This window comes from Symphalangus syndactylus, chromosome 19 (genome assembly GCF_028878055.3).
Source record: "Symphalangus syndactylus isolate Jambi chromosome 19, NHGRI_mSymSyn1-v2.1_pri, whole genome shotgun sequence".
In the NCBI taxonomy this organism is placed as follows: Eukaryota; Metazoa; Chordata; class Mammalia; order Primates; family Hylobatidae; genus Symphalangus; species Symphalangus syndactylus.
In genome coordinates, this window is record NC_072434.2 from 9,512,715 (window position 1) to 9,539,404 (window position 26,690).

Below are 26,690 nucleotides of genomic sequence, written 5' to 3' on the forward strand. Positions count from 1 at the left end.
TAAGAACAATTATCATTGCTTACTTCTGCAGAGAACTGGGTGAGTGGAGACAGAGGAGGAGACTTTTTCATTTTATACCCTATTATTATTGTTTTCTTTTTGAGACAGGGTCTCGCTCTATTGCCTAGGCTGGAGTGCAGTGGCATAATTATAGGTCACTGCATCCTTGAACTCCTGGGCTCAAGCGATCCTCCTGCCTCAACCTCCCAAGTAGCTGGGACTACAGGCATGTACCACCATGTCCTGCTAATTTTACCCTTTTATACACCTTTGGAATTTTAAACCATATAAATTATATGTATTCAAAAATGAATACAATTTTTTAAAAAATGTTAAAGGCAAAATCTAAACAAAATATCTGGAAAATAGCAAACATCTAAAAGAATGGAAACAGAGTTAAAATTTAGACTTTTTATGTATCACTTACTCATCTGTGTGAAGGTTCATAGCAGTGCTAATCCAAGCTTTGGGAATATAGCCTGAAGGGAAAAAATACCAAGCTATGAACATAAAAAGTTATAAAACAAGTTTTAGTCAAGCTTTAGAATATAAGGTCAATGACATGGCCACATAGACACCAAGACCTCAGTCAAAATGTTAGACTGATTAGGAATGAGTAGGAGACAGTACTTATTAACACATGCAGTCTTTGCTTTGCACAGTTCTGATATATACACATTTCAGTTACCATGGTTTAGTTAAAAAATACCAGTCACCCAAAAATGCAGTTCAAACTCTAGTTACTGTGGTATATTAACTATAAGCGACTGCATATAGCACATCTAACTTTTCAGTACACAAATCAAGATGTAGATAACAGATGCGCACTATAATCTGTGACCCAGTCCCATCAGTTCTCTCAGTCTGTTGCTGATTGGTCACTCGGATGTGTTACTCAGTACAGACATAGTCAGCAAAGCATGTAGTTGTGTTGCCTCCTTGTTTCCCACAATAAATCCAAATGATACTTTTAAAAAATGAACAGCTAACAGGAAACCAGTGCTTGCTTCAGCAGCACATATACTAAAATTGGAATGATACAGAGATTAGCATGACCCCTGCGCAAGGATGACATGCAAATTCATGAAGCGTTCCATAAAAAAAACGGTTTTAATTAAAAAAAAGAAGAAGAAACTGGCAAAAAAAAAAATCAAAGTGCAACAAAGAAACGAAAAGTGATAATGCTGAAAATGAAATTTGAATTGAACATAAGGGAAGTTCCAGGAGAAAGAGCAAATCATGGAAACGATCATAGTCACCAAACTAGCCCAAATAAACAACTCTAGAGGAACAACCAGGCTGACTGCATGTAGTAGGTTAATACACTGCAATGAGGCTGGGCATGATGGTTCATGCCTATAATCCCAGTACTCGGGGAGGCCAAGGTGGGAGGATCACTTGAGGCCAAGAGTTCAAGACTAGCCTGGGCAACACAGCAAGACCCCATCTCTAAAAGAAAAGAGACACTATCAATCATGCAAGGAAATCCAAAAAAATGATACAAGAAGTAAAAGGAGAAATACTCATAGAAATAGCTTAAAGAAAAAACAATCAAAAATTCAGGAAACTTTGGACACACTTTTAGAAATGCGAAATGCTCTGGAAAGTCTCAGCAATAGAACTGAACAAGTAGAAAGAAATTCAGAGCTTGAAGACAAGGTCTTCAAATTAACCCAATCCAACAAAGACAAAGAAAAAAAGAATAGGAGAATATAGACAAGGTCTCCAAGAAGTCTGGGATTATGTTAAATGACCAAACTTAAGAATAATCTGTGTTCCTAAGGAAGAAGAGAATTCTAAAAGCTTGGAAAATATATTCGGGGGAATAATCAAGGAAAACTTCCCTGGCCTTGCTAGACCTAGACATCCAAATACAAGAAGCAACAAAGAACACCTAAAAAATTCATCACAAAAAGATCTTTGCCTAGGCACATTGTCATCAGGTTATCTTAACTTTTCCAAAGTTAAGACGAAGGAAAAAATCTTTAAGAACTGTGAGACAGAAGCACCAGGTAACCTATAAAGGAAAACCTATCAGATTAACAGCAGATTTATTGGCAGAAACTCAACAAGCTAGAAGGGATTGGGGCCCTATCTTCAGCCTCCTCCAACAAAACAATTATCAGCCAAGAATTTTGTATCCAGCAAAACTAAGCATCATATATGAAGAAAACATAGTCTTTTTCAGACAAATAAATGCTGAGAGAATTCGCCATTACCAAGCCACCATTACAAGAACTGCTAAAAGGAGCTCTAAATCCTAAATCTTGAGACAAATCCTGGAAACACATCAAAACAGAACCTCTTTAAAGCATAAATCAAACAAGACCTATAAAACAAAAATATATGTTGAAAAGCAAAAACAAAAAGCAAAAAAACAAAGTACACAGGCAACAAAAAGCATGGTGAATGCGATGGTACTTAATATTTCAATACTAACATTGAATGTAAATGGCCTAAATCCTCCACTTAAAAGATACAGAACCGCAGAATGGATTCAATACTAACATTGAATGTAAATGGCCTAAATCCTCCACTTAAAAGATACAGAACCGCAGAATGGATAAGAACTCACCAACCAACCATCTGCTGCCTTCAGGAGACTCATCTAACACACAAGGACCCAATAAACTTACAGGGGTGGAAAAAGGCATTTCATGCAAATGGACACTAAAAGCAAGCAAGGGTAGCTATTCTTGTATCAGACAAAACAAATTTTAAAACAACAGCAGTTAAAAGAGACAAAGAAGCACATTATATAATGTTAAAAGGTCTCATCCAACAGGAAAATATCACAATCCTAAACATATATGCACCTAACACTGGAGCTCCCAAATTTATAAAACAATTACTAATAGACCTAAGAAAGAGATGGATAGCAACACAATAATAGCGGGGGACTTCAATACTCCACTGACAACACTAGACAGGTTATGAGAACAGAAAGTCAACAAAGAAACAATGGATTTAAACTATACCTGGAACAAATGGACTTAACAGAACATTTCATCCAACAGCCACAGAATACACTTTCTATTCAACAGCACATGGAACTTTCTCCAAGACAGACCATATGATAGGCCATAAAACAAACCTCAGCAAATTTAAGAAAAGTGAAATTATATCAAGCACTCTCTCAGATCACAGTGGAATAAAACTGGAAATCAACTCCAAAAGGAACCTTCAGAACCATGCAAATACATGGCAATTAAATAATCTGCTCCTGAATGAGCACTGGGTCAAAAACGAAATCAAGATGGAAATTAAAAAATTTTTCTAACTGAATGACAATAATGACACAACCTACCAAAACCTCTGGGATACAGCAAAGGTGGTGCTAAGAGGAAACTTCATAGCCCTAAGCACCTACATCAAAAAGACTGAAAGAGCACAAACTGACATTTAAGGTCACACCTCAAGGAACTAGAGAAACAACAAATCAAACCCAAACCCAGCAGAAAAAAGGAAATAACTGAGATCAGAGCAGAACTAAATGAATTTGAAACAACAACAATAACAAAAATACAAAAGATAAATGAAACAAAAAGCTGGTTCTTTGAAAAGATAAATAAAACTGATAGACCATTAGCAAGATTAACCAAAAAAAGAAGAGAGAAAATCCAAATAACCTCACTAAGAAACAAAACAGGAGATATTACAACTGACACCACTGAAATACAAAAGATCATTCACGACTACTATGAACAACACCTTTATGCACATAAACTAGCAAATCTAGAAGAGATGGATAAATTCCTGGAAAAATACAACCTTCCTACTTAAATCAGGAAGAATCAGATACCCTGAACAGACCAATAACAAGCAGTGAGACTGAAATGGTAATTTTAAATTACCAACAAAAAAAAGTCCAGGACCAGATGGATTCACAGCAGAATTCTACCAGATATTCAAAGAAGAATTGGTACCAATCCTTTTGACACTATTCCACAAGATAAAGAAGGAACCCTCTCTAATTCATTTTATGAGGCCAGCATCACCCTAATACCAAAACCAGAAGGGACATAACCAAAAAAGAAAAACTACAGACTGATATCCTTGATGAATATTGATGCTAAAATCCTTAACAAAATACTAGCTAACTCAATCCAGCAACATATCAAAAAGATAATCCACCATGATCAAGTGGGTCTCATGCCAGGGATGCAGGGATGGTTTAACATACACAAGTCAATAAATGTGATACACCACATAAACAGAATTAAAAACAAAAATCACATGACCATCTCAATAGATGCAGAAAAAACATTTGACAAAATCCAGCATTCCTTTATGATTAAAATTCTCAGCAACACTGGCATACAAGGGCCATACCTTAATGTAATAAAAGCCATCTATGACAAACCCACAGCCAACATAATACTGAATGGGGAAGAGCTGAAAGCATTCCCTCTGAGAACTGGAACAGACAAGAATGCCCACTCTCACCACGCCTCTTCAACATAGTACTGGAAGTCCTAGCCAGAGCAATGAGACAAGAGAAAGAATTTAAAGACATCCAAATCAGTAAAGAGGAAGTCAAACTGTCATTGTTTGCTGATGACATGATCGTTTATCTTAAAAACCGTAAGGGCTCTTCCAGAAAGTTCCTAGAACTGATAAAAGAATTCAGCAAAGTTTCCAGCTACAAGATTAATGCACACAAATCAGTAGCTCTTCTACACACCAACAGTGACCAAGTGGAGAATCAAATCAAGAACTCAAATCCTTTTAGAATAGCTGCAAAAAAAAAAAAAAAAAAATACTGAAGAGTATACCTAACCAAGGAGTCGAAAGATCTCTACAAGGAAAACTACAAAACACTGCTGAAAGAAATCAGACAACACAAACAAATGGAAACAAATCCCATGCTCATGGATGGGTAATCAATATTATGAAAACGACCATACTGCCAAAAGCAATCTACAAATTCAACACAATCCCCATCAGAATACCACCATCATTCTTCACAGAATTAGAAAAAACAATTCTTAAATTCATATGACCAAAAAAGAGCCCACATAGCCAAAGCAAGACTAGGCAAAAACAACGAATCTGGAGGCATCACACTACCTGATTTCAAACTATACTATAAGGCCATAGTCACCAAAACAAGAGAGTGGTACTGGTATGAAAATAGGCACATAGACCAATGGAACAGAATAGAGAACCCAGAAATAAATCCAAATACTTACAGCCAACTGATCTTCGACAAAGCAAACAAAAACACAAAGCGGGGAAAGGACACCCTTTTCAACAAATGGTGCTGGGATAATTGGCTAGCCATATGTAGAAGAACGAAACTGGATCCTCATCTCTCACATTATACAAAAATCAACTCAAGATGGATTAAGGACTTAAACCTAAGACCCAAAACTATAAAAATTCTAGAAGATAATGTTGGAAAAAACCCTTCTAGACATTGGCTTAGGCAAGGATTTCATGACCAAGAGCCCAAAAGCAAACGCAATAAAAACAATGATAAATAGCTGGGACCTAATTAAATTAAAGAGCTTTTGCATGGGGAAAAAAAAAAAAAAGCAGTCAGCAAAGTAAGCAGACAACCCACAGAGTGGCAGAAAATCTTCACAATCTATACATGTGACAAAGGACTAATATCCAGAATCTACAACAAACTCAAACAAATCAGTAAGATAAAAAACAAACAATCCCATCAAAAAGTGGGCTAAGGACATGAATAGACAGAAGATATACAAATAGTCAATGACATATGAAATGACAAATGGCAAATGATATATGAAAAAATGTTCAATATCACTAATGATCAGGGAAATGCAAATCAAAACCACAATGCGATACCACCTTACTCCTCCAAGAACGGCCATAATCAAAAAATCAAAAAACAGTAGATGTTGGCATGGATGTGGTGAACAAGGAACACTTCTACATTGCTGGTGGGAATGTAAACTAGCACAGCCACTATGGAAAACAGAGTGGAGATTCCTTAAAGAACTAAAAGTAGAACTACCATTTGATCCAGCAATCCCACTACTGTGTATCTACTCAGAGGAAAAGAAGTCATTATTCAAAAAGGATACTTACACACACATATTTATAGCGGCACAATTCACAATAGCAAAATCCTGGAACCAACCCAAATGCCCATCAATCAATGAGTGAATAAAGAAACTGTATATATATATATATATGATGGAATACTATGCACATAAAAAGGAATGAATTAGCAGCATTTGCAGTGACCTGGATGAGACTGGAGACTATTATCCTAAGTGAAGTAACTCAGGAATGGAAAACCAAACATTGTATGTTCTCACTGATATGTGGGAGCTAAACTGAGGATGCAAAGGCATAAGAGTAATACAATGGACTTTGGGGACTTGCAAGGAAGAGTGAGAGGGGGATGAGGGATAAAAGACTACAAATAAGGTGCAGTGTATACTGCTTGGGTGATGGGTGCACCTAAATCTCACAAATTACCACTAAATAATCTACTCCTGTAACCAAATACCACCTGTACCCCAATAACTTATAGAAAGAAAAAGAAGAAATAATAAAAAAATTAGTGATTTACAGTAGAATGACAATTATAAGAGCTATGTAGAAATGGACTATATAAACTACAAGTGAAAAAAATAAACAGGATGGCCTATACACAATGAGAAGAATTTTATAAAATATATATCCATAGAAAATATAGGATCAGAAAAAGTTATAATCTGAAAATAGTATTTCTGAAGGTAGGATTTTGTTTAAACTATTACATGTTGCTAACAAGATTAATGTTTTCACCTTGCACTATTCATGATACTAAATAATAAACTACATTTTTGTGCTTAATATTCATGTTAATAAATTCCACAAGTTTCCCCTACCAACAAAATATTTACATTGTATTAGTATCAAGTTACAAATTCTAAAAAGGAGTATGTCATTTCTAGATAGAGTAATGACCAAATGATGCACAGTATTTTTTCTTTCTTAAAAAAAGAATGCATTTGTTTTTAATTGTGGTAAAAAGCCTATACATAAAATTTACCATCTTAGGCTGAGCGTGGTGGCTCATGCCTGTAATCCTAGCACTTTGGGAGGCTGAGGCGGGCGGATCACCAGAGGTCAAGAGTTCAAGACCAGTCTGGCCAACATGGTGAAACCCCATCTCTACTAAAAATACAAAAAATAGCTGGGTATGGTGGTGCACGCCTGGTAGTGGTCCCAGATACTTGGGAGGCTGAGGCAGGAGAATCACTTGAACCCAAGAGGCGGAGGTTGCAGTGAGCCAAGATCGCGCCATTACACTCCACCCTGGGTGACAGAGCGTCAAAAAAAAAAAAAAATTTACCATCTTAGCCATCTTTAAGTGTTCAATACAGTAGTGTTAACTATATGCACATTTTTGTGCAACAGATTTCTAGAACTTTTCATTTTGCAAAACTGAAACTCTATACCCACTGAACAACTCCACCCCTTCCCAACTCTCCAGCCCGACAACCACCATTCTGTTTTCTAAGAGTTTGACTATTTTAGATACCTCATATAAGTGGAATCATACAGTATTTGTCTTTTTGTGACTGGCTTATTTCACTTAGCATATGTCCTCAAGGTTTATTCAAGCTGTAGTACATAACAAGATTTCCTTCTTTTTAAAGGCTACATAATATTTCATTATAGGCATATGTCACATTTTCTTCAACAATATTTTCCTAAACACATTCTCTTTGACAATTTAAACAATGAATCAGTTGGGCTAATCACATGCCTATAACTGTAGAAAACACAAAAACACAAGAATGACTTTGTAACTGACATTTTCTGGGCTATGAGATAATATATCACTGTATCAAAAAGCAGCAATTCTTACCAAGAAAATAATATAAAATGCAGAAATTTCTAACCAGGAACAGTGATTCCACACAACTGTGTTTAACTAGTAAGAGCAGAGATCTCCTAAAACGCAAGAACTTGTATTGCTGTGGGGAAAAAAAACCAGAATCAAATGACACATCCAAATCAAATGATACACTCAACATCATCTTAAAGCAAGCACTTAACTGTAACAGTCTACATAGAAAACATAATTATTGTACAAGAAGACAAAGGGTATTGCGGAAGCAAAAACATCAACTATTTCAGATGTTAAAAAAAATTAATATTTATATTATTCAACATCTCACTGACACAAAATCAGAAATAAGAAAATTAACCATATCAATCCATACTTGGTACTAAGCACTATGAAAATGAAGAAAGTACAAGAAACACAGTAACAACAGCAGCTAACATTTTTTTGTTGCTTACCATGTACCAGGTACTGTCCTAAGCACTTTACACATTTGAATTCATTTAAACCTCATAAGAACCCTATAAGGGAGTTTTTACTACTACCCTCATCTTAGAGATGAAGAAAACAAGGCACAGAAAGATTAAACAACAACCAATGTTATCAACCAGCAAAAGGAAAATCTGAGCTATCAATCCAGGCAGGTTGGCTTCAGAGCCTCCAATCTTAAAGATAATGCATACTGCCTTTGCACTAAATTTTTTAAAATCCTGTTTGCAGAAAAATGGGAGGCAGTGAAGATAGTAGCCTAGGAATCAAGAATTGTGAGTTCTAGTGCTTCCTCTTTCTGTACAACCCTCAGTAAGTCATGCTTCCTCTCTAATCATGTGAAAGATAAGAAAGCTGAACCAGCTAAATAGTACCTTAGTGGGAACCTGAAAATTCTAATGATCTAAGACAGGGGTGCCTTATCTTTTGGCTTCCCTGGGCCACACTGATAGAAGAATTGTCTTGGGCAACACATAAAATACACTAACGATGGCTGATGAGCTTAAAAAAAAAAAAGGAAAGAAAAGAAAAAGGACTGGGTGTGGTGGCTCACACCTGTAATCCTAGCACTTCGGGAGGCTGAGGCAGGCATGTCACTTGAGGTCAGGGGTTGGTAACCAGCCTGGTCAATGTGGCAAAACCCCGTCTCTACTACAAATACAAAAACTAGCCAGGTATGGTGGCACATGCCTGTAATCCCAGCTACTCGGGAGGCTGAGGCAGGAGAATCACTTGAACCCAGGAGGCAGAGGTTGCAGTGAGCCAAGACTGAGCCACTGCACTCCAGCCTGGGCAACAGAGTAAGACTGTCTCAAAAAAAAAAAAAAAAAGAAAAAGAAAAAAAAAAGTCACAAAAAAAATATCGAAATGTTAAAAGAAAGTTTATGAATTTGTGTTGGGCCACAGGTTGGACAAGCTTGATCTAAGCGAAAGGAATCAAGTAAGAAAAAAAAAATCAAAAGTCTTTTCTTGAGAAAACTACACGTTTTCTGAAACAAAGGTTGTCTGCCTTGCTCTCCTTCTCAGTCTCTGCCCCTAAAACACCAATGGAAAACAAGATAAATGATTAGAAGGAATCTAAGGAAAAAGAAAAAAATAAAAGATGAACTTCTCTCTTTTTTTTTTTTTTTTGGAGATTAGAGTCTTGCTCTGCCAGACTTGAGTGAAGGAGTGAAGTGGTGCCATCTCAGCTCACTGCTACCTCCGCCTCCCAGGTTCAGTTCCAGGAAGGACTCCTACCAGATTACATTTTTAAGACCTAACTGAAAGGTAGTTTATACTCCACCACTCAAACCAACTGAAACTGTTTTATTTATACAAACTTTGCCTTGTTCTGAAAATGATAGGAGACAGTAAGTGATATATTCTAAAATTAATTGCACATCCCCAAAATAAAGGTTCTTAAGTTCAAAAAGAAGCCAGCAGGCCAGCCACAGTGGCTCACACCTGTAATCCCAGCACTTTGGGAGATCAACGCAGGCAGATAGCTTGAGCCCAGGAGCTCAAGACCAGCCTGGGCAACATGGAGAAACCCCATCTCCACAAAAAATACAAAAATTAGCCAGGCACAGTGGTGCACACCTGTAGTCCCAGATACTCGGGCAGGCTGAGGTGGGAGGATTGCTTGAGCCAGCAGGTATATGCTGCAGTGAACCATGATCACACCACTGCACTTCAGCCTGGGTGACAGAGTGAGACTCTGTTTCAAAAAAAAAAAAAAAAGCAGCGGCTGGGCGTGGTAGCTCATGCCTGTAATCCCAGCACTTTGGGAGGCCGAGGTGGGTGGATTACTTGAGGTCAGGAGTTCAAGACTACCCTGGCCAATATGGTGAAACCCCGTCTCTACCAAAAATACAAAAATTAACCGGGCGTGATGGCATGTGGAGGCTGAGGCAGGAGAATTGCTTGAACCCAGGAGGCGGAGGTTGCAGTGAGCTGAGATTGCGCCATTGCACTCCAGCCTGGGTGAAGAAGCGAGAATCTGTCTCCAAAAAAAAAAAAAAAAAGAAGCTACACAGAGTACTTTGCATGAATGTCATCATCATCTTCCCCAAACCCTGCTGGGTCACAGCAAGTGCCACTACCTAGCAGGGAGGGAAACAGTGTAGCAAAGAGGTATTCTGAAAGTTTCAACAGAAAAAGGTAGCTACAACTCTCAAAAATATGCTGAAGTCTCAGGAAGACAAATCTCTTCTCGCTAAATGGCATTTTGAGGATTTCAGATCTAAGTTTTGGTTACCAAATCTTGAATGAATCAGATAAATCCAGTTATATACATATGCACCAAGGCAATTTTACCTCAGCCAAATTTTGACATAAAGTAATGCTCAAATGATCTTACCTGTATGATGGGAAATGGAAGATAGTTCATGTTGTTAACAAAATACAGGAGGCTATAGCTATAGCCCATAAATGCTCCAGCCAGTAGGAAAAAAAGATGATACTCATTTAAGCAGGTTTGCGCAGCAGGGCTACCAAAGCTGAAGGGAAAAAATTAAGTTATTAATTCAATGGTCAGGGACATATATCACTGTTTTAGGCTCAATGTTTACTGAAGGCAAAGCTTAATTACTTTAATGACTTAAGAAATGTCCCAAATTCTAACAAGATGGCTCGTTTTCAGTAAGTGTGAACAAGATTAACAAAACGTTTTTTCCTGAATCATGAGACTCTGATCTTTAATTAATTCTACCTCTGTTCCCCTGGAAATCTGATATGATTAAGAATATCTACTATAATAATAAGCAGTATTACTTACAAGTGTCTGGGCTGAGAGCAACTGTAAATAAGTTACATATACCTGATAGAGATGCCGTAACAATGGGTTTGTGTTATCTCTTTAAAACTGAGTATTCCCTGTGGGGATCCTGTGCCCATAAAACTGCTACAAGAGATACTACTGGATTTTGTGGGGCACAAGGCCTTTAAAGCAGAGAGTCCCATACATGTCTGATACTGATTTTTTTTCCTCCTTGTACCTGAGTTGTATCCACAGACAAGACTGCAGCTCCCAGGTGGCTTTGGGACTTACCATCTGTTTGAACTGCCTCAAGAGGAACTCCTGATGCTTCCCAAATCTAAGAGGCTCCCCCTGCTGGATACTGCTTTAAGCCACTACCCTATCATTTTACAATAGCTTTAATTATAAGCATAAGATCTATTTGGTAAACAACAAGCTCTCAAACTCCTTTGAGAGTTTCTTGAGAATCTCTATCATCTATGAGATATCTGGAGGTATATAGAGCCAACATCATAATTCAGTAGAACTCAATTTTTAATAGAGGCACACAAGTTGTAGGCCCGTCCCACTATCTAACTCCATGAGAGGTAAGACTCAAGGTTAACTGTTATCTGAACTCCGAGTTACAAAATGATGAAGATTAGTTTTGTTAAAGATTCTGACTGTGAAATCATCAGGAAATGTATTTGTAATAGGCATTATAATGTCTTCAACAACTTGTAGCTTACTGCTGCCTTCTGCTCCCTGGAACTTCACTGCCACCTCCATTAGGAAGAGAAGTGCAAAAAGGAATTTAAGACTCATCCATGGTGAGCAGTTGGAATTTCCTTTTTCATAGTAGTCCTGTACTCACAATCTTTTATCATTTAATGTTTATCAACAGGACAGTTTTTACCAAAGAAAGCTTATGATATTATGGGGGAAAAAACAACCTGCCTTATATAATAGTAGCTGGAGGCAAAAAGAAAATCAAGTATTCAGTAGTAATAATGTAAAACTGTTTTAAAGTCAGTAGAAAATAGAGAACTTAAGATCACTCCAATCATCTTTGTTTAAAAAAAAAAAAAACAAAAACAAGGTCTCACTATGCTGCCCAGGCTGGAGTGCAGGAGCTATTCACAGGCATAATCATAGGGCACTGCAGCCTCCAATTCCTGAGCTCAAGGGATCCTCCTGCCTCAGCCTGCCAAGCAGTGGGACTACAGGCGCATGCCACCACTCCTGGCTCCCAGTAATCTTTTTTAATTTTTAAAGTCAGAATATCAACTTGCAATTAGTATCAATGCCATGTGTTCAAGAACTATATGAGTTTCAAAATTATAAATGTACTCTATAAAAGGCAGTTATAATTTTTAAAAAATTTTTCTTCATTCTTTCCATACTACCCTTCCTTCAAACTCCAACCAAATGCTACCTCTTCCAAGAACATGTGTGGATCCCTCTTGTTTTCTGAACTTCCACAGGTTTTGTCTGCACATCTCACTTTCTTCATCCTATTACATCCCTCTGCATCCATGTCTTAATTTCTCTATTGTTCTCAACTCTCAAGGAGCTTATAGTCTGTTTGAATCTCTCATAAATCGCATAGCACCTTGCACATAATAAATGTTTTTTTAATTGCTGAAATCAATAAACATAAAATACTAAAAACACTTGATATATGCAAAAAGCGCCTTTTGCAGAAGTCTGGAAAGCAAAGTATACTCATAGGATTAACCTATATAGGTCACCTTTGGCTTAGTAATTAAACAAGGTTCCTAAAGAAATATATATTTAATATTACCTGTTAGTACCAGGGCAGGGAACCACAAGAAAACTGTACTGGCCCTGGGTTATCACTGCAGCACACCAGGCCATCACCATTCCCATTGCAGCATGAATAAATGAGTGCATGAGTTGCTGAGGATGAATGATCTTCCCTATCAGAGCTAGTCTGGAGCAAGGAATAGAAGGCACAACTGCAAAGGAAACACATTACTGTGGCTTTATCATCTACAGCATATGCAGTTAAGAGGATCTAAACTATCCCCTCTCATCCGTGCACAAATGCTCCAAAGGCAGAGAGAAACCCACAGTCAACGTAAAATACAATACAGAAAAATTTAAAGTTAAAAATTCTAAGTTAAAAAAATTTGAGGAAAGTATGAATAAACAGACACAAAAAAATCCAAAGAATCTAGAGATGAAACCTAAGGATAGCATGATCAACATTTTTCATTAAAATTTCCTAATAGTTCAAATAGTGCCTATCCTAGTATTCTCCTAAGCACCATAAAAGAATAATGATTTTTTTTTCATATATGGACTACTACAATGGTCTTGCAGTGTGGGAGAGTGATTGGGTTCAGCTCCTGAATACTTTTTATTTATTTATTTATTTATTTATTTATTTATTTATTTAATTTTATTTATTTTTGAGATGGAGTTTCCTCTTGTTGCCCAGGCTACAGTGCAGTGGTGCAATCTTGGCTCACTGTAACCTCTGCCTCCTGGGTTCAAGTGATTCTCTTGCCCCAGCCTCCCAAGTAGCTGGGATTATGGGCGCCTGCCACCATGCCCAGCTAGTTTTTGTATTTCTAGTAGAGACGGGGTTTCACCATGTTGGCCAGGCTGGTCTCAAACTCCTGACCTCAGGTGATCCACCCACTTCGGCCTCCCAATGTGTTGGGATTACAGGCATGAGCCACCATGCCTGGCCTACTTTTTAAAAAGAGCTCCTGCCATCAGCATTTGAAACTGTCAATATATAATCCACTTATGAAAAATAAACCATAAAGTAGGTAAATACTGACAACATAAATGCTAAAATAAATGCTTATATGGGGGTTTTTAATACCCTTCAGACGATCCAAAAATATTTTCTGCAAATGAGCTAGGGAGGCAAGTATGGGTAGGACATGAGGGATGTTTACCTTTGGAAACAGCTAGCCTAGGGTTCCCTGATCTATCTATGCAGGTATTTTCCTCTTACTATACTCAAAGTAAAGAGATGGCAGGAGGTAGAAAATTAAGTATGAAGGGACAAGTTTCAGGTGCTTTACACTTTGAGGAAGAGGCTCCTATTACCTCTCCCTCCCCACCAGAAATGCCCACAAGGTCCTACTGACTGTGCAACTAACTTATAACACTTTAAATATACCAAACCCTCCCATGTCACTAAGCCTTTTTACATGCTACACCTTCTCTCTAGAATATCATTTTCCTTCTTTGTCTACTTAATTCATTTTCCTTCTTTGTCTACTTAATTCAACTCATCCTGCAAGGCTTGGTTTAAGGATCATCTCCTCAAGTTCCCCCATGCTGGGGCAAGTGGTGCTCCTATATAAGCTCTTACCATCCAATGTACTGTAATCAAATATGCTTCATGTTTACTGTCTCTCCATTAATCACGATCTCTGGAGAAACATGGGACCGTATCATTTCCCTTTTCTCCCTACACAATGCATGGCAAACAGTAAATGCATAAGGGATCGTTACTGAAGGAATGAGCCAAGGTGAATTGTCAGGCTTTAGGAAGGACTGGCTGGGGACCCCTCAACTGACATATTACATACAGAAGATGACCCAGGCACATGGGAGAATATGAAAGAACACTCTGTTTAAGTGTGACTGTAAGCCAGGGAGTTTCGAATAGGGCTTGCATGGAAAAAGCTTACTAGTCAATAGTGAGGAATTAAGAAAGCAGGCTGGGAGCAGTGGCTCATGCCTGTAATCCCAGTACTTTGGGAGGCCAAGGCAGGTGGATCACAAGGTCAGGAGTTTGACACCAGCCTGGCCAATATGGTGAAACCTCGTCTCTACTAAAAATACAAAAAAATAGCCAAGCGTGGTGGCAGGCAACTGTAATCCCAGCTACTCAGGAGGTTGAAGCAGGAGAATCACTTGAACCTGGGAGGCGGAGGTGACAGCGAGCCGAGACCACACCACCGTACTCCAGCCTGGGCAACAGAGCAAGACTCCATCTCAAAAAAAAAAAAAAAAAAAAAAGCAAGCAAGCAAGGCCGGGCCCAGTGGCTCACACCTGTAACCACAGCACTTTGGGAGGCCGAGGCAAGCGGATCACTTGAGGTCGGGAGTTCGAGACCAGCCTGACCGACATGGTGAAACCCCATATCTACTAAAAAATACAAAAATTAGCCAGGCATGGTGGCATACGCCTGTAATCCCAGCTACTCGGGGGGCTGAGGCAGGAGAATTGCTTGCACCTGGGAGGTGGAGGTTGCAGTGAGCCAAGATCATGCCACTGCACTCCAGCCTGGGTGACAGAGCAAGACTCCATCTTGGAGACCAAAAACAGAAAGCAAGCAAGGGAAAAGGATACATATTGTGACATCCAGAGTCAGAATTTGAAATTTTAGGCCATATTTTACAAGGAAGTACTGAAGAGCTAAAAAGGAAAATGATGTAGGCTAGGCATGGTGGCTCATGCTTGTAATCCCAACACTTTGGAAGGCCAAGGCAGGCCAATCACCTGAGGTCAGGAGTTTGAGACCTGCCTGACCAACATGGAGAAATCCCGTCTCTACTAAAAATAGAAAAAATTAGCCAGGTGTGGTGGTGCCTGCCTGTAATCCCAGCTACTCGGGAGGCTGAGGTAGGAGAATCGCTTGAAACCAGGAGGCAGAGGTTGCGATGAGCCGAGATCACACCATTGCACTCCAGCCCAGTCAAAAAGAGCAAAACTCTGTCTCAAAAAAAAAATCCTCCCGGTCTGAGTATTCTATGATCCTACTGCATCTGTTTTCTCTTAAAAAAAAAATAAATAGGCCGGGCATGGTGGCTCATGCCTGTAATCCCAGCACTTTGGAAGGCCGAGGCAGGCCGATCACAAGGTCAAGAGATCGAGACCATCCTGGCTAACATGGTGAAACCCCATATCTACTAAAAATACAAAAACAAAATTAGCCGAGTGTGGTGGCGGGCGCCTATAGTCCCAGCTACTCGGGAGGCTGAGGTGGGAGAATGGCGTGAACCCAGGAGGCGGAGCTTGCAGTGAGCCAAAATCATGCCACTGCACTCCAGCCTGGGCGACAGAGCAAGAGTCCGTCTCAAAAAATAATAATAATAAAATAAATAAACAGAATATTCATATAAAGTAATCAATGAAATGTAAAATCTAAAACATGACATTATGATAAACTAAGGTTTAGATGTGTTAGTACATATTGAACATGTACATTTAAAAAAAATTTTTTTAATTTAAAAAAAGGAAAATGGGCTGGGCACAATGGCTCACGCCTGTAATCCCGGCACTTGGGAGGCCGCGGAGGACGGATCACAAGGTCAAGAGATGAAGACCATCCTGGCCAACATGGTGAAACCCCGTCTCTTCTAAAAATACAAAAATTAGCTGGGCGTGGTGGCGCATGCCTGTAATCCCAGCTACTCAGGAGGCTGAGGCAGGAGAATCGCTTGAACCCAGGAGGCAAAGGCTGCAGTGAGCTGAGATCGCACCATTGCACTCTAGCCTGGTGACAGAGTGAGACTCTGTCTCAAAAAAAAAAAAAAGGAAAATGATGTTATAGTAAAAAAACAAGTGTCAGGAAAAGCTTCTTATTGTATCTTTTTTTCCGTATGTGAATCTGCCACAACTTGTATCTTAAGGGCAGTCTCAAGGAATCTGAAAAGGCAGAAAGAGTATGAAGAGAGACAGAAAAATTAAAAGCTCTGGAATCTAGCAGGTGATTCTCCAAGGCAAAACATAAGTTTTTTTTTTTAATCACAGTATTATAGATTATTATATTTGAAAAAAAAATTTAGAAATCACCTGGTCTTCCCTATAAAGGAATTCTTTTCATAATGTATCTGCCAAATCACAGCTTTAATACTAGCTATGAACTATTACAAGGTCTAAATTTTTTTATTTTGGTAAAATAATAAAATTCACCATTCGAACCATTTTTAAGTACACAGTTCTGTGGCATAAGTACACTCATATTGTTGTACAACCATTACCACCATCCAGCTCCCAAACTTTTCCATCTTCCACAACTCTACCCATTAAACAGCAATCCTCCACTCCCATTCTCCCAGCCCCTGGTAACTAGCATTCTACTTTCTTTCTCTATGAATTTGAGTACTCCAGACACCTCATGTAAGTAGAATCATATATTTGTCCTAAAAAGTCTAAATATATTTTAAAAACAGAAACTAGCACCCAAATAAATGTTAAGGTACAACATTCAAAGCACATGATTCTGTATACATTTTTAAAATTTAGACACAAAACACATTCACATATAAAATGTACTAAGTCTTCCCTTAGTTAAATAAATTCGGATATTTCTAAGAAGGTTAACATTTGAAAACTCACCTGCATAGAACTCCACATTGAAAATACTTATTATTATTATTACCACTGACAGCAGCAGGAGGTAAAAGATTACATAGGAACTATACAGGTCACTGAAAGAATCTAAAACACAAGAGAGATGAATTAGTAAAGGTTATGCAGTCACGTAGTCATGTTCAGTACACCGCAATATAAAAAGAGCTTGAACCACAATTATCATTAATTTTAAAGGTTATCTTTTCTTCAAGAATTTAATTGTACACCACTGACAGGTTCAATGAGATATCAACTCAAGAACTACAGTGTGGGCTGGGCATGGGGGGGATCACTAAGCCAGGGAGCTCAAGACCATCCTGGACACATGACAAAACCCTCTCTACAAAAATACAAAAATAGCCAGCTGTGGTGGTGCATATCTGTAGTCTCCAGCTACTCAGGAGGCTGAAGTGGGAAGATCACTTGAGACTGGGAGTTTGAGGCTGCAGTGAGCAGTGATCATGCCACTGCACTCCAGCCTAGGCAACAGAGAAAGACCCTGTTTCAAAAACAAAGGGGAAAAAAAAGGAGTTACAGTGTGAGTTATTTGTACCTGGCCCCAGGTACTTTAAAATTATACTAGAATTTCTTAAATGACCCAGTTAACATCAGACAAAATACTAGAACATGCAAAACTTTTTTCTTTCTTTTCTCTGTCTCTTTTTCTTTCTTTCAAGACAGAGTCTTGCTCTGTCACCCAGGCTGGAGTGTAGTGGCTCAATCTTGGCTCACTGCAACCTCCGCCTCCTGGGTTCAAGCCATTCTGCCTCAGCCTTCCAGTAGCTGGGATTACAGATGCCCGCCACGGCGACTTTTTGGGGTCTCAGTATGTTGTCAAGGCTGGTCTCAAACTCCTGACCTCAAGTAATCCACCCACCTCAGCCTCCCAAAATGCTGGGATTACAGGTATGAGCCACTGCACCCAGCCACGCATATGCAAATATTTAATCATGTGAAAGAGAAGTATCATATTTAGTAATATACCAACAAAGTTTTTTCTTAAAATATAAAGAATAGTTTTCAGATCTCTTCTTCATAAATGCAATTACCTCATATAGCTAAAGTAACATTTTTGGAAATAGAATAATCCATACATTACATCATCATCTAAACGAGCAGAACTAAAAAACAAAAAAATCAGGATGTCCCCATGAAATACTAACACATTCACATTTTACGGTAGTTCAACAATTGATATGCCATCTCAAAGTTTAAAATATATATATATATTATGCCTACAAATATGAACAAAAGAAATAAAAATAAGAACATGTTTGCTGAATAGGCTAAGACTTAATAATAAAACCACTTATTTTTAAAAGTACAATTCATTGCCGGGCGCGGTGGCTCACGCTTGTAATCCCAGCACTTTGGGAGGCCGAGGCGGGCGGATCACGAGGTCAGGAGATCGAGACCACGGTGAAACCCCATCTCTACTAAAAATACAAAAAAATTAGCCGGGCGTGGTGGCGGGCGCCTGTAGTCCCAGCTACTCGGAGAGGCTGAGGCAGGAGAATGGCATGAACCCAGGAGGCCGAGCTTGCGTGCCACTGCACTCCAGCCTGGGCGACACAGCGAGACTCCGTCTCAAAAAAAAAAAAAAAAAAAAAAAAAAGTACAATTCATTGACCTAAACTTTTTTTTTTTTTTTGAGATGGAGTCTCACCCTGTCACCCAGGCTGGAGTGAAGTGGCGTGATCTTAGCTCACTGCAACCTCCGCACCCCCCTTCCCGTTTAAGCAATTCTCCTGCCTCCGCCTCCTGAGTAGCTGGGACTACAGGTGCATGCCGCCACACCCAGGCTGGTCGTGAACTCCTGAGCTCAGGCAATCCGCCCGCCTCAGCCTCCCAAAGTGCTGGGATTCCAGGGGTGAGCCACCACACCCGGCCCATTGACCTAAATTAATGAGGAACATTTACTAAGCATCCACAATTAAACCCAAGCTTCTAATGAGGAAAATGGCATAAATCAAATCCAACCTGCAGAGAAAGTGTTATGAGGATTAAAAAAACCTCTGGCCATGAAATGGCAAAAAGTTTTTGTCTCCAGTGCCAATTGTGAACAATTGGTAATGGCTCTCAAATACAAGATTGAGTACTCTGAGGTTGCCACCAGACAGCCATGATCAGTGAGTGAAGCAGACACAGGTACGGTGGCTATAGAAATATTTGCTATGCCTATGCTGGCTTATGGCTTAATTTCACCTGACCAGTGGGACCTATCGAAAAAGTAATGGACATATGTCAACAAGAAACTTAACACCAATATCTCCAAAGGTCATAGGTAAAGAGTCCAACTCCTTGAAAACTGGCATTTTCTTGTGAAAAACGAAATTAAAAACTCACTTCCCACTTTCCAAGGCAAAAGAAAGACCAATTTTCAATCCTAAATCAGTTACTCACTAGCTGGGTGTCTCTGCCTGGATTATTTAACCTGAATCTCAGTTATCCCATTTATAAAGTAGAAATAATACCTCTTAGCTACAGAGTTACAGGAAGGATAAGAGGTAATATACGTAAGGAGCTGGCACAAAGTAAACAGGCAATAATGGGTAGTTATTAACAGAAAACAAGTTAATTTTAATAAATTTAGTAATTTTATTTAGTCTGTAAGGAATTTAAGGAACATTTTAGGCCAGGTGTGGTGGCTCACGCCTGTAATCCCAGCACTTCGGGAGGCCGAGGCAGGTGGATTGCTTGAAGTCAGGAGCTCAAGACCAGCCTGGGCAACATGGCAAAACCTCGTATCTACTAAAAATACAAAAATCACCCAGGCGTGGTGGTGCGTGCCTGTAATCCCAGCCACTCAAGAGGCTGAGGCACAAGAATTGCTTGAAGATGGGAAGCAGAGGTTGCAGTGGGCCAAGACTGAGCCACTGCACTCAGCCTGGGCAACAGAGCGAGACTCTGTTTCAAAAAAAGAAATCAAGTGCTCTTAATTTTAGACGTATTTTTAAAAGAGGTACATGTCATATTTTCTACCCACAATTTCGAATCGATGACAGGAACAGTTCTCTATTTTAAAGAGACAAATAATCTCAATAAAGCTGCCCAAAGGAAAAACAAATGAAACTAAGTTTTCATTTATGGGGTCTTCTAACGATCTTTTTGTTCCTATGATCACACATAGTCTTTGACAAGCTTATTAATCTTATCACATAATAAAAAGGTGATTTATGTTATGAAGGAGACATCTTAAAATTATCTCAAAGTGAATGTTTTGATGTGTCAATACAACATAGGCAGTAATTAAAAATAAACTGCTTGAAACATAATGCAATTTTTATGTTGAGAAGTAGGTCCTATAACTTTCTCCCCAAGTTGAGTATCACTTACCAGACAGCCACTGTATAGGATGAAACAAATCAATCCTGCTGAAAATTATAAATACTGTGGTGCAGATGGGTAGAAGCAGCACTGACCAAACAATACTTGCAACTATCCTCCAGCCCAAAACCTATAAACAAAAAGAAAAACCCTCACTCATGAAGTCAGTTAAATTATTTCAGTTATGCAAATCCTATCTTTTCATACAGGATGCTAACCACTAACTCAGATCATAATCCATAACTCAAACATTCACTACTAGTAATAATGTTACATACCACTAAAGAATTTATAGTATCAGTGAGCTGATGCTTGTGTTAGTACAAAGTTAGGTGCAACATCAAATATCATACTTTGTATAAGGGGTTGTAGGCATTGATTTACAGCTGTTTTAGAGCAACTAATACTTGTCTCTCTAGGCTTAATTGATAGCTATATTAATATATAAAGGCTGTACACATTTTATGGGAACCACTTGTATACTGTAACTGTATTTACAATCATCAGACATGAACCTTTACTGGGCAACTGTAGCATTCTATTCATGTTTGAATTGCCAGTATCTATCATATAGGAGGAAAATATTTACTGCTGAGTAATACAAGAAGATATAGAGGGGTTTTAAGCATGAAAGTGACAATCAAATTCATGTTGTTCAAGGTAAAACATGTCTGTTTAAAGCTGGCTTTAAGGAAGATGGATGAGTTGGGACAAGAACCAAACAAGAGACAAAGCAGTTAGGAGGCAGTCCACCAAAAAGTTGAGGCCGGGCGTGGTGGCTCACACCCATATCCCAGCACTTTGGGAGGCCAAGGTGGGCGGATCACTTGAGGCCAGGAGTTTGAGACCAGCCTGGCCAACATGGTAAAACCCTGTCTCTACAAAAAATTTTTAAAAAATTAGCCAGGCATCACTCCAGCCCGGGCAACACAGCAAGACTCTGTCTTAAAAAAAAAAAAAGAATAAAGTTGAACTCCTATCCCACATTCTTTTTGATGGTGATTTTGAGGCAGCTCGCTCTGTCCCCCAGGCTAGATGCAACAGCGCCATCTCAGCTCACTGCAACCTCCGCCTCCCGGGTTCAAGTGATTCTCCTGCCTCAGCCACCTGAGTATTTGGGGTTACAGGTGCCCGCCACCACACCTAATTTTTTTTTTCAGTAGAGATGGGGTCTCGAACTCCTGACCCCAAGTGATCCTCCCGCCTCAGCCCCCCAAAGTGTTAAGATTACAGGTGTGAGCCACAGTGCCCAGCCTCCTATCCCACATTCTATATAAAAATTAACTCAAAACAGATTAAAGATCTACATGTAAGAGCTAAAACTATAAAACTCTTGTAAGAAAACATAGGAGTAAACCTTCACGATCTTGCATTTGGCAATGGTTTCTTAGACATGACACCAAAAGCATAAGCAACAAAAGAAAAATATAGATAAATTGGACATCATCAATATTTAAAACTTTTTTGCTTCAAAAGACACTGTCAGCCAGGTGCGGTGGCTCACAAGTGCCAAAGGTGGCAACAACCCAAATACCCACATACTGATGAATGGATAAACAAAATATGGTATGTCCATACAGTGGATTATTCAGCCACAAAAAAGAATGAAGTACTCATGCATGCTAAACATGCACCGGGCACAATGGCATGCACCTGATGTCCCAGATAGTTAGGAGGCTGAGACAGCAGGACTGGTTGAGCCCAGGAGCTCAAGACCAGGCTGGAGAAGATATCGTATCTCTATTATAAAAATAAATTTTTAAAAAATTTTAGGGGCCAGGCACGGTGGCTCACGCTTGTAATCTCAGCACTTCGGGAGGCCGAGGCTGATGACTCACTTGAGGTCAGGAGTTCAAAACCGGCCTGACCAACATGGTGAAACCCCATCTCTACTAAAAATACAAAAATTAGCTGGGCGTGGTGGTGCGTACCTATAATCCCAGCTCCTCGGGAAGCTGAGGCAGAACTACTTGAACCCTGGAGGCGGGGGTTGCAGTGAGCCCACATCGCGCCATTGCACTCCAGCCTGGGCAACAGGGAGCGAGCCTCCGACTCAAAAAAAAAAAAAGATAAGACTTAAGGACCCAAAAGTTTTTAGTTTGGAATACAGGGGAGATGGCAGTGCACTGGGATAGAAGCACTTTTCCAAAAGGAATCTTTCTCCTCTTTCTCTTTGCACTCCAGAGAAGGGATGTAGTACTGTTAATTCCGTAACTCTAAGGAGGAAGTACTATTCCCCTCAGCTCAGTCCCATTCTACCTTACAAAGAACACCTGCCCTGCTTACTGGACCCTAACCCCAGCCTCTACTAATGCCACATTCCTTTCCAATTCCGTGCATTCCTTCCCACTTCTTAACGAAACAAATGAAGTTATTTATTTTGCATCTACTGGATACGGTACCCTTGCGTAAAACTCCGCCTCACTCCCTATTCCAATTTCCATTCAGTCCATCCGTCCCACTCTGACCAGCTTCCTTCCACTCAGAACCCCTCTCCTACCCCGTAACCAGCTTCCACTCAGGACGTCACACAACCCTGCAATCAGTCCTCCAAGTGGTGCCTTCCCCACGCGTTGTCTCCACGCTACCTTGGGACCGGCCCTCCCCCGCCCAGCGCGCACGCGCGATCAGAGCTTGCCCACCCGGCCCGACCCTGGCAGCGCGTGCCACAGTGCACGCCACACTCACGCGCCACAGTATGTCCCGCGACCTGCCGGCGCAGGGCCCACTCAACGCCGTGGCCATGGAGATGGCGGCCCCTAGTCTAGGGCGTACAGGAGACCGTGCGCCCGCCCGCCACCGCAGTTCAAACGGAGGAAGGCCCCAGGAGGACCCTGCTGGGGCTGCCTCAAACGCTGCCTGAGCGAAGCCCGGCCCAGGCCCCAACCCATCCCTGCGAGGCTTCGTCTGGACAAGTTCAACGGGCCAGGACTGCCGCGCAGACACGTCCCGCAAACGGGGCTGTAACTCCAGGAACCGCCCTCTGGCGTCCAAAAGGTCCCTTCGAAACAGGGTCCAGCGGGGCGCCAGAAGCAGGTGGCGGCGCTGCATGCTGGGAACTGTAGTCTCGACGGCCCCCTGGGAGGAAGTAGGAGGAGTGTTGCATTCTGGGACTCGGAGTTCCAAAGTATAGAATGCTGGGAGTCGAGGTCTTCCTGGCGGTGCCTTGAGGCATGCTGGGAATAGTAGTCTTTTACAAAGCCGATAACAGCCACAGTATTGATGGACTGGAATTCTTCAGTTAGAAAGAGGTAGCAAAATGATCTGCCCTCATTTCTCCCTATTACTTTATCAGTCACCTAAAAGTGAAACCAAAGGATGTGGTGGTCCTCTCCACAATAGGTACGCAGTAATTTTACTGAAATAAAAAAAAAAAATTCTCTAGAGATGCCTTTGGTTTCATAAAATCTGGTTTCTACTTCCAGATCTGCCACTTGCTAAATTGAATATTTTTATCTTCTCTGAGCCTCCATTTCTTCAACTGTAAGATAAGGATGAAAATAAAAATATCCTGGTGATGCTGTGAGGATGTAAATAATATGCTATACAAATGTTATCTTTAATATACTGCCAGTAAGAAAAAAGGTTTTTCATCAACCCAAGTTTCACCTAATGAAGTCTTCTCAGTGCTTTAGACCTCAGTGAGATCCCTGGATGCATATCGCTAACGCCTTTTTATGCTCAATCACATGCTACAGTCAACATGCAATACTCAAGACAGAAATAGATTCAGTGATTTACTGACTAAAGAAATGCATAGGCTGGTGAGAGGAACTGAGATCACACCTACCGCTCTGCAATGTCTGCTAACAATGGCTTCCTGAATACTTTAAGATTATATCCTATTCACTTCCAAAATCATGTTACTATCAGTCATATCTAAAGCACTGCAGGACAAAATGGGAATACAACTGATAGATCAAGTCTCTGCCGTGAAGAGACCTACCGGGTGGAGAAAACTTGTAAGAATTAGTCCAGGCCAGGCACAGTGGCTCACACCTGTAATCCCAGCACTTTGGGAGGCCGAGGCAGGAGGGTGGTGCCCCTGCTCTGTTAGAACCACTCTATTGCTTTGAGCACCCTGTAGCTGCTGAAAGCACCACCCAGAAGTGCCTGCAACTATCCAAAGTTGCTCTCTGAGCCTTTGAAAGCTATAACCTGGCCGAGCGTCGTGGCTCACACCTGTAATCCATTTGGATTACTTTGGGAGGCCGAGGTGGGCGGATCACCAGGTCAGAAGATTGAGAACATCCTGGCCAACATGGTGAAACCCTGTCTCTACTAAAAATACAAAAATTAGCTGGGCGTGGTGGCACATGCCTGTAGTCCCAGCTACTCAGGAGGCTGAGGCAGGAGAATAGCTTGAACCAGGGAGGCAAAGGTTGAAGTGAGCTGAGATCGCGCCACTGCACTCCAGCCTGGAGACAGAGTGAGACTCCATCTCAAAAAAAAAAAAAAAAAAAAAGAAAGAAAGAAAAGAAAAAGAAAGCTATAAACTAATTATTTGAAATAGAATACATTTTTTAAATGATACAAGACCTCTTTGGTCTCAGCCACAGAAGCCAGACAAAGGGAACATCATCGTTTGGAAAGCATTGCAGTGAGACAAACATGTTGTGCTGCCGCTGTGCCCCTAAGGCCTACCACCTTCAGAAGTCAACCTGTGGCAAATGTGCTACCTTGCCAAGCACAAGAGGAAGTAAAACTGGAGTGCCAATGCTGAAAGATGAAATACCACCGGGACTAGTCAAATGAGGCACCTAAAAAGTGTATACTGCAGATTCAGGCATGGATTCCGTGAAGGAACAACACCTAGACCCAAGAGGGCAGCTGTTGCAGCATCCAGTTCATTTTAAGAATTTCACTCCAGCCTGGGCAACAAGAGTAAAACTCGTCTCAAAAAAAAATAAATAAATAAAAGGAAAAAAAGAATTTTGATGATTAGTCACCCAACAAATGTTCTGGTTGGCCGGGCGTGGTGGCTCACGCCTGTAATCCCAGCACTTTGGGAGGCTGAGGCAGGTGGATCACTTGAGGTCAGGAGTTCAAGAACAACCTGGCCAACATGGTGAAACCCCATCTCTACTAAAAATACAAAAATTAGCTGGGCATGGTGGTGGGAGCCTGTAATCCCAGTTACTCGGGAGGCTAAGGCAGCAGAATCACTTGAATCTGGGAGGCAGAGATTGCAGTGAGCCAAGATTGCACTCCAGCCTGGGCAACAAGAGTGAAATTCTATCTAAAAAAAAAAAATGTGATTAGCCATTTGCAAAGACAAAATAAAAGACATTCACTTTGAAAGACAGCTCCTTGGACATACAAAGTCTCTTGTACAACAGTATTTTTGTGGTGAGTCAAACAAAAAATAAATTTAAACCATATAGATGATATTTACCCGTGGGGTGTGGAGAACACATATCCCAGAATAACTCTAAAATTATTATTATTATTTTATTGCCAAACTCCAAGCCTCTGGGAAGAATTCAAAAGGCATAGCAATGTGGAAAGAAAAGTCAGGCTCCTCCTCCTTCCTTTGATGCCCCCTCTCTGGAGCCTGGCTGCACTCCTGGCTGGCAGTTTGGTGGGCTGTCCTCTGCTGCCTGCTTCTTCGGGGTGAAATCTCAAAGTAAAGGCTGATGCAGAGAGAAGGAGATCCAGGAGGGGAAACTCACATCGCATTGCAAAGTGTGTAATCTATGCTTTTTAATGTTTCTTCTCCTGGTATTTTTTAAAGGTTTTTTAAAGGCTTTTTTCTGCCTAGTTTGTTAAAAAGACTGACTTAACCCTCTGCCTGTGACACAGAGACAGTAACATAAAATCTGTGGGTGAAGGTAAGGCTCCGTAATGCCTCATTTCCAAGGATATGAGGAAGAGGCAGAATCAAAGGCTTTTCATATAAATACACATGCGAGGCAATAGGTAAAGGCTTTAGAGTCAGACAAATGGGGATGTGAGTCCTGGCTCCATGCTTCATGGCAGGGTAGTTAGCT

The 26,690-nt window shown here is 40.4% G+C and overlaps 1 protein-coding gene, 1 non-coding gene and 1 pseudogene across 7 annotated transcripts in view; 2 read left to right on the top strand and 1 right to left on the bottom strand.

The window, feature by feature from the left end:
- Positions 1 to 24,181, bottom strand: part of NDC1 (NDC1 transmembrane nucleoporin) — a 66,315-nt gene extending 42,134 nt beyond the window's left edge. For 4 of the 6 annotated variants that reach the window (XM_063613118.1, XM_063613116.1, XM_055233520.2 and 1 more), the window contains exons 1-7: positions 23,389 to 23,797; positions 20,710 to 20,830; positions 17,359 to 17,460; positions 12,829 to 13,003; positions 10,647 to 10,785; positions 7,838 to 7,946; positions 428 to 479 (exon numbers count right to left, since the gene is read on the bottom strand). In XM_063613118.1, coding sequence (XP_063469188.1) covers positions 428 to 479; positions 7,838 to 7,946; positions 10,647 to 10,785; positions 12,829 to 13,003; positions 17,359 to 17,460; positions 20,710 to 20,830; positions 23,389 to 23,751 — 1,061 coding nt within the window. In that variant the 5' untranslated portion in view covers positions 23,752 to 23,797. Of the gene's footprint in view, positions 1 to 427; positions 480 to 7,837; positions 7,947 to 10,646; positions 10,786 to 12,828; positions 13,004 to 17,358; positions 17,461 to 20,709; positions 20,831 to 23,388 lie in introns of all 6 variants that reach the window. The other 2 variants (XM_063613115.1, XM_055233522.2) reach the window with 2 other exon arrangements.
- On the top strand, positions 1,000 to 1,103 carry LOC129459029 (U6 spliceosomal RNA). The gene has a single exon (XR_008649847.1). It is a non-coding gene; the product is annotated as a U6 spliceosomal RNA (small nuclear RNA).
- On the top strand, positions 23,989 to 26,415 carry LOC129458041 (large ribosomal subunit protein eL37-like; annotated as a pseudogene).
- Positions 26,416 to 26,690: the final 275 nt, after the last annotated feature.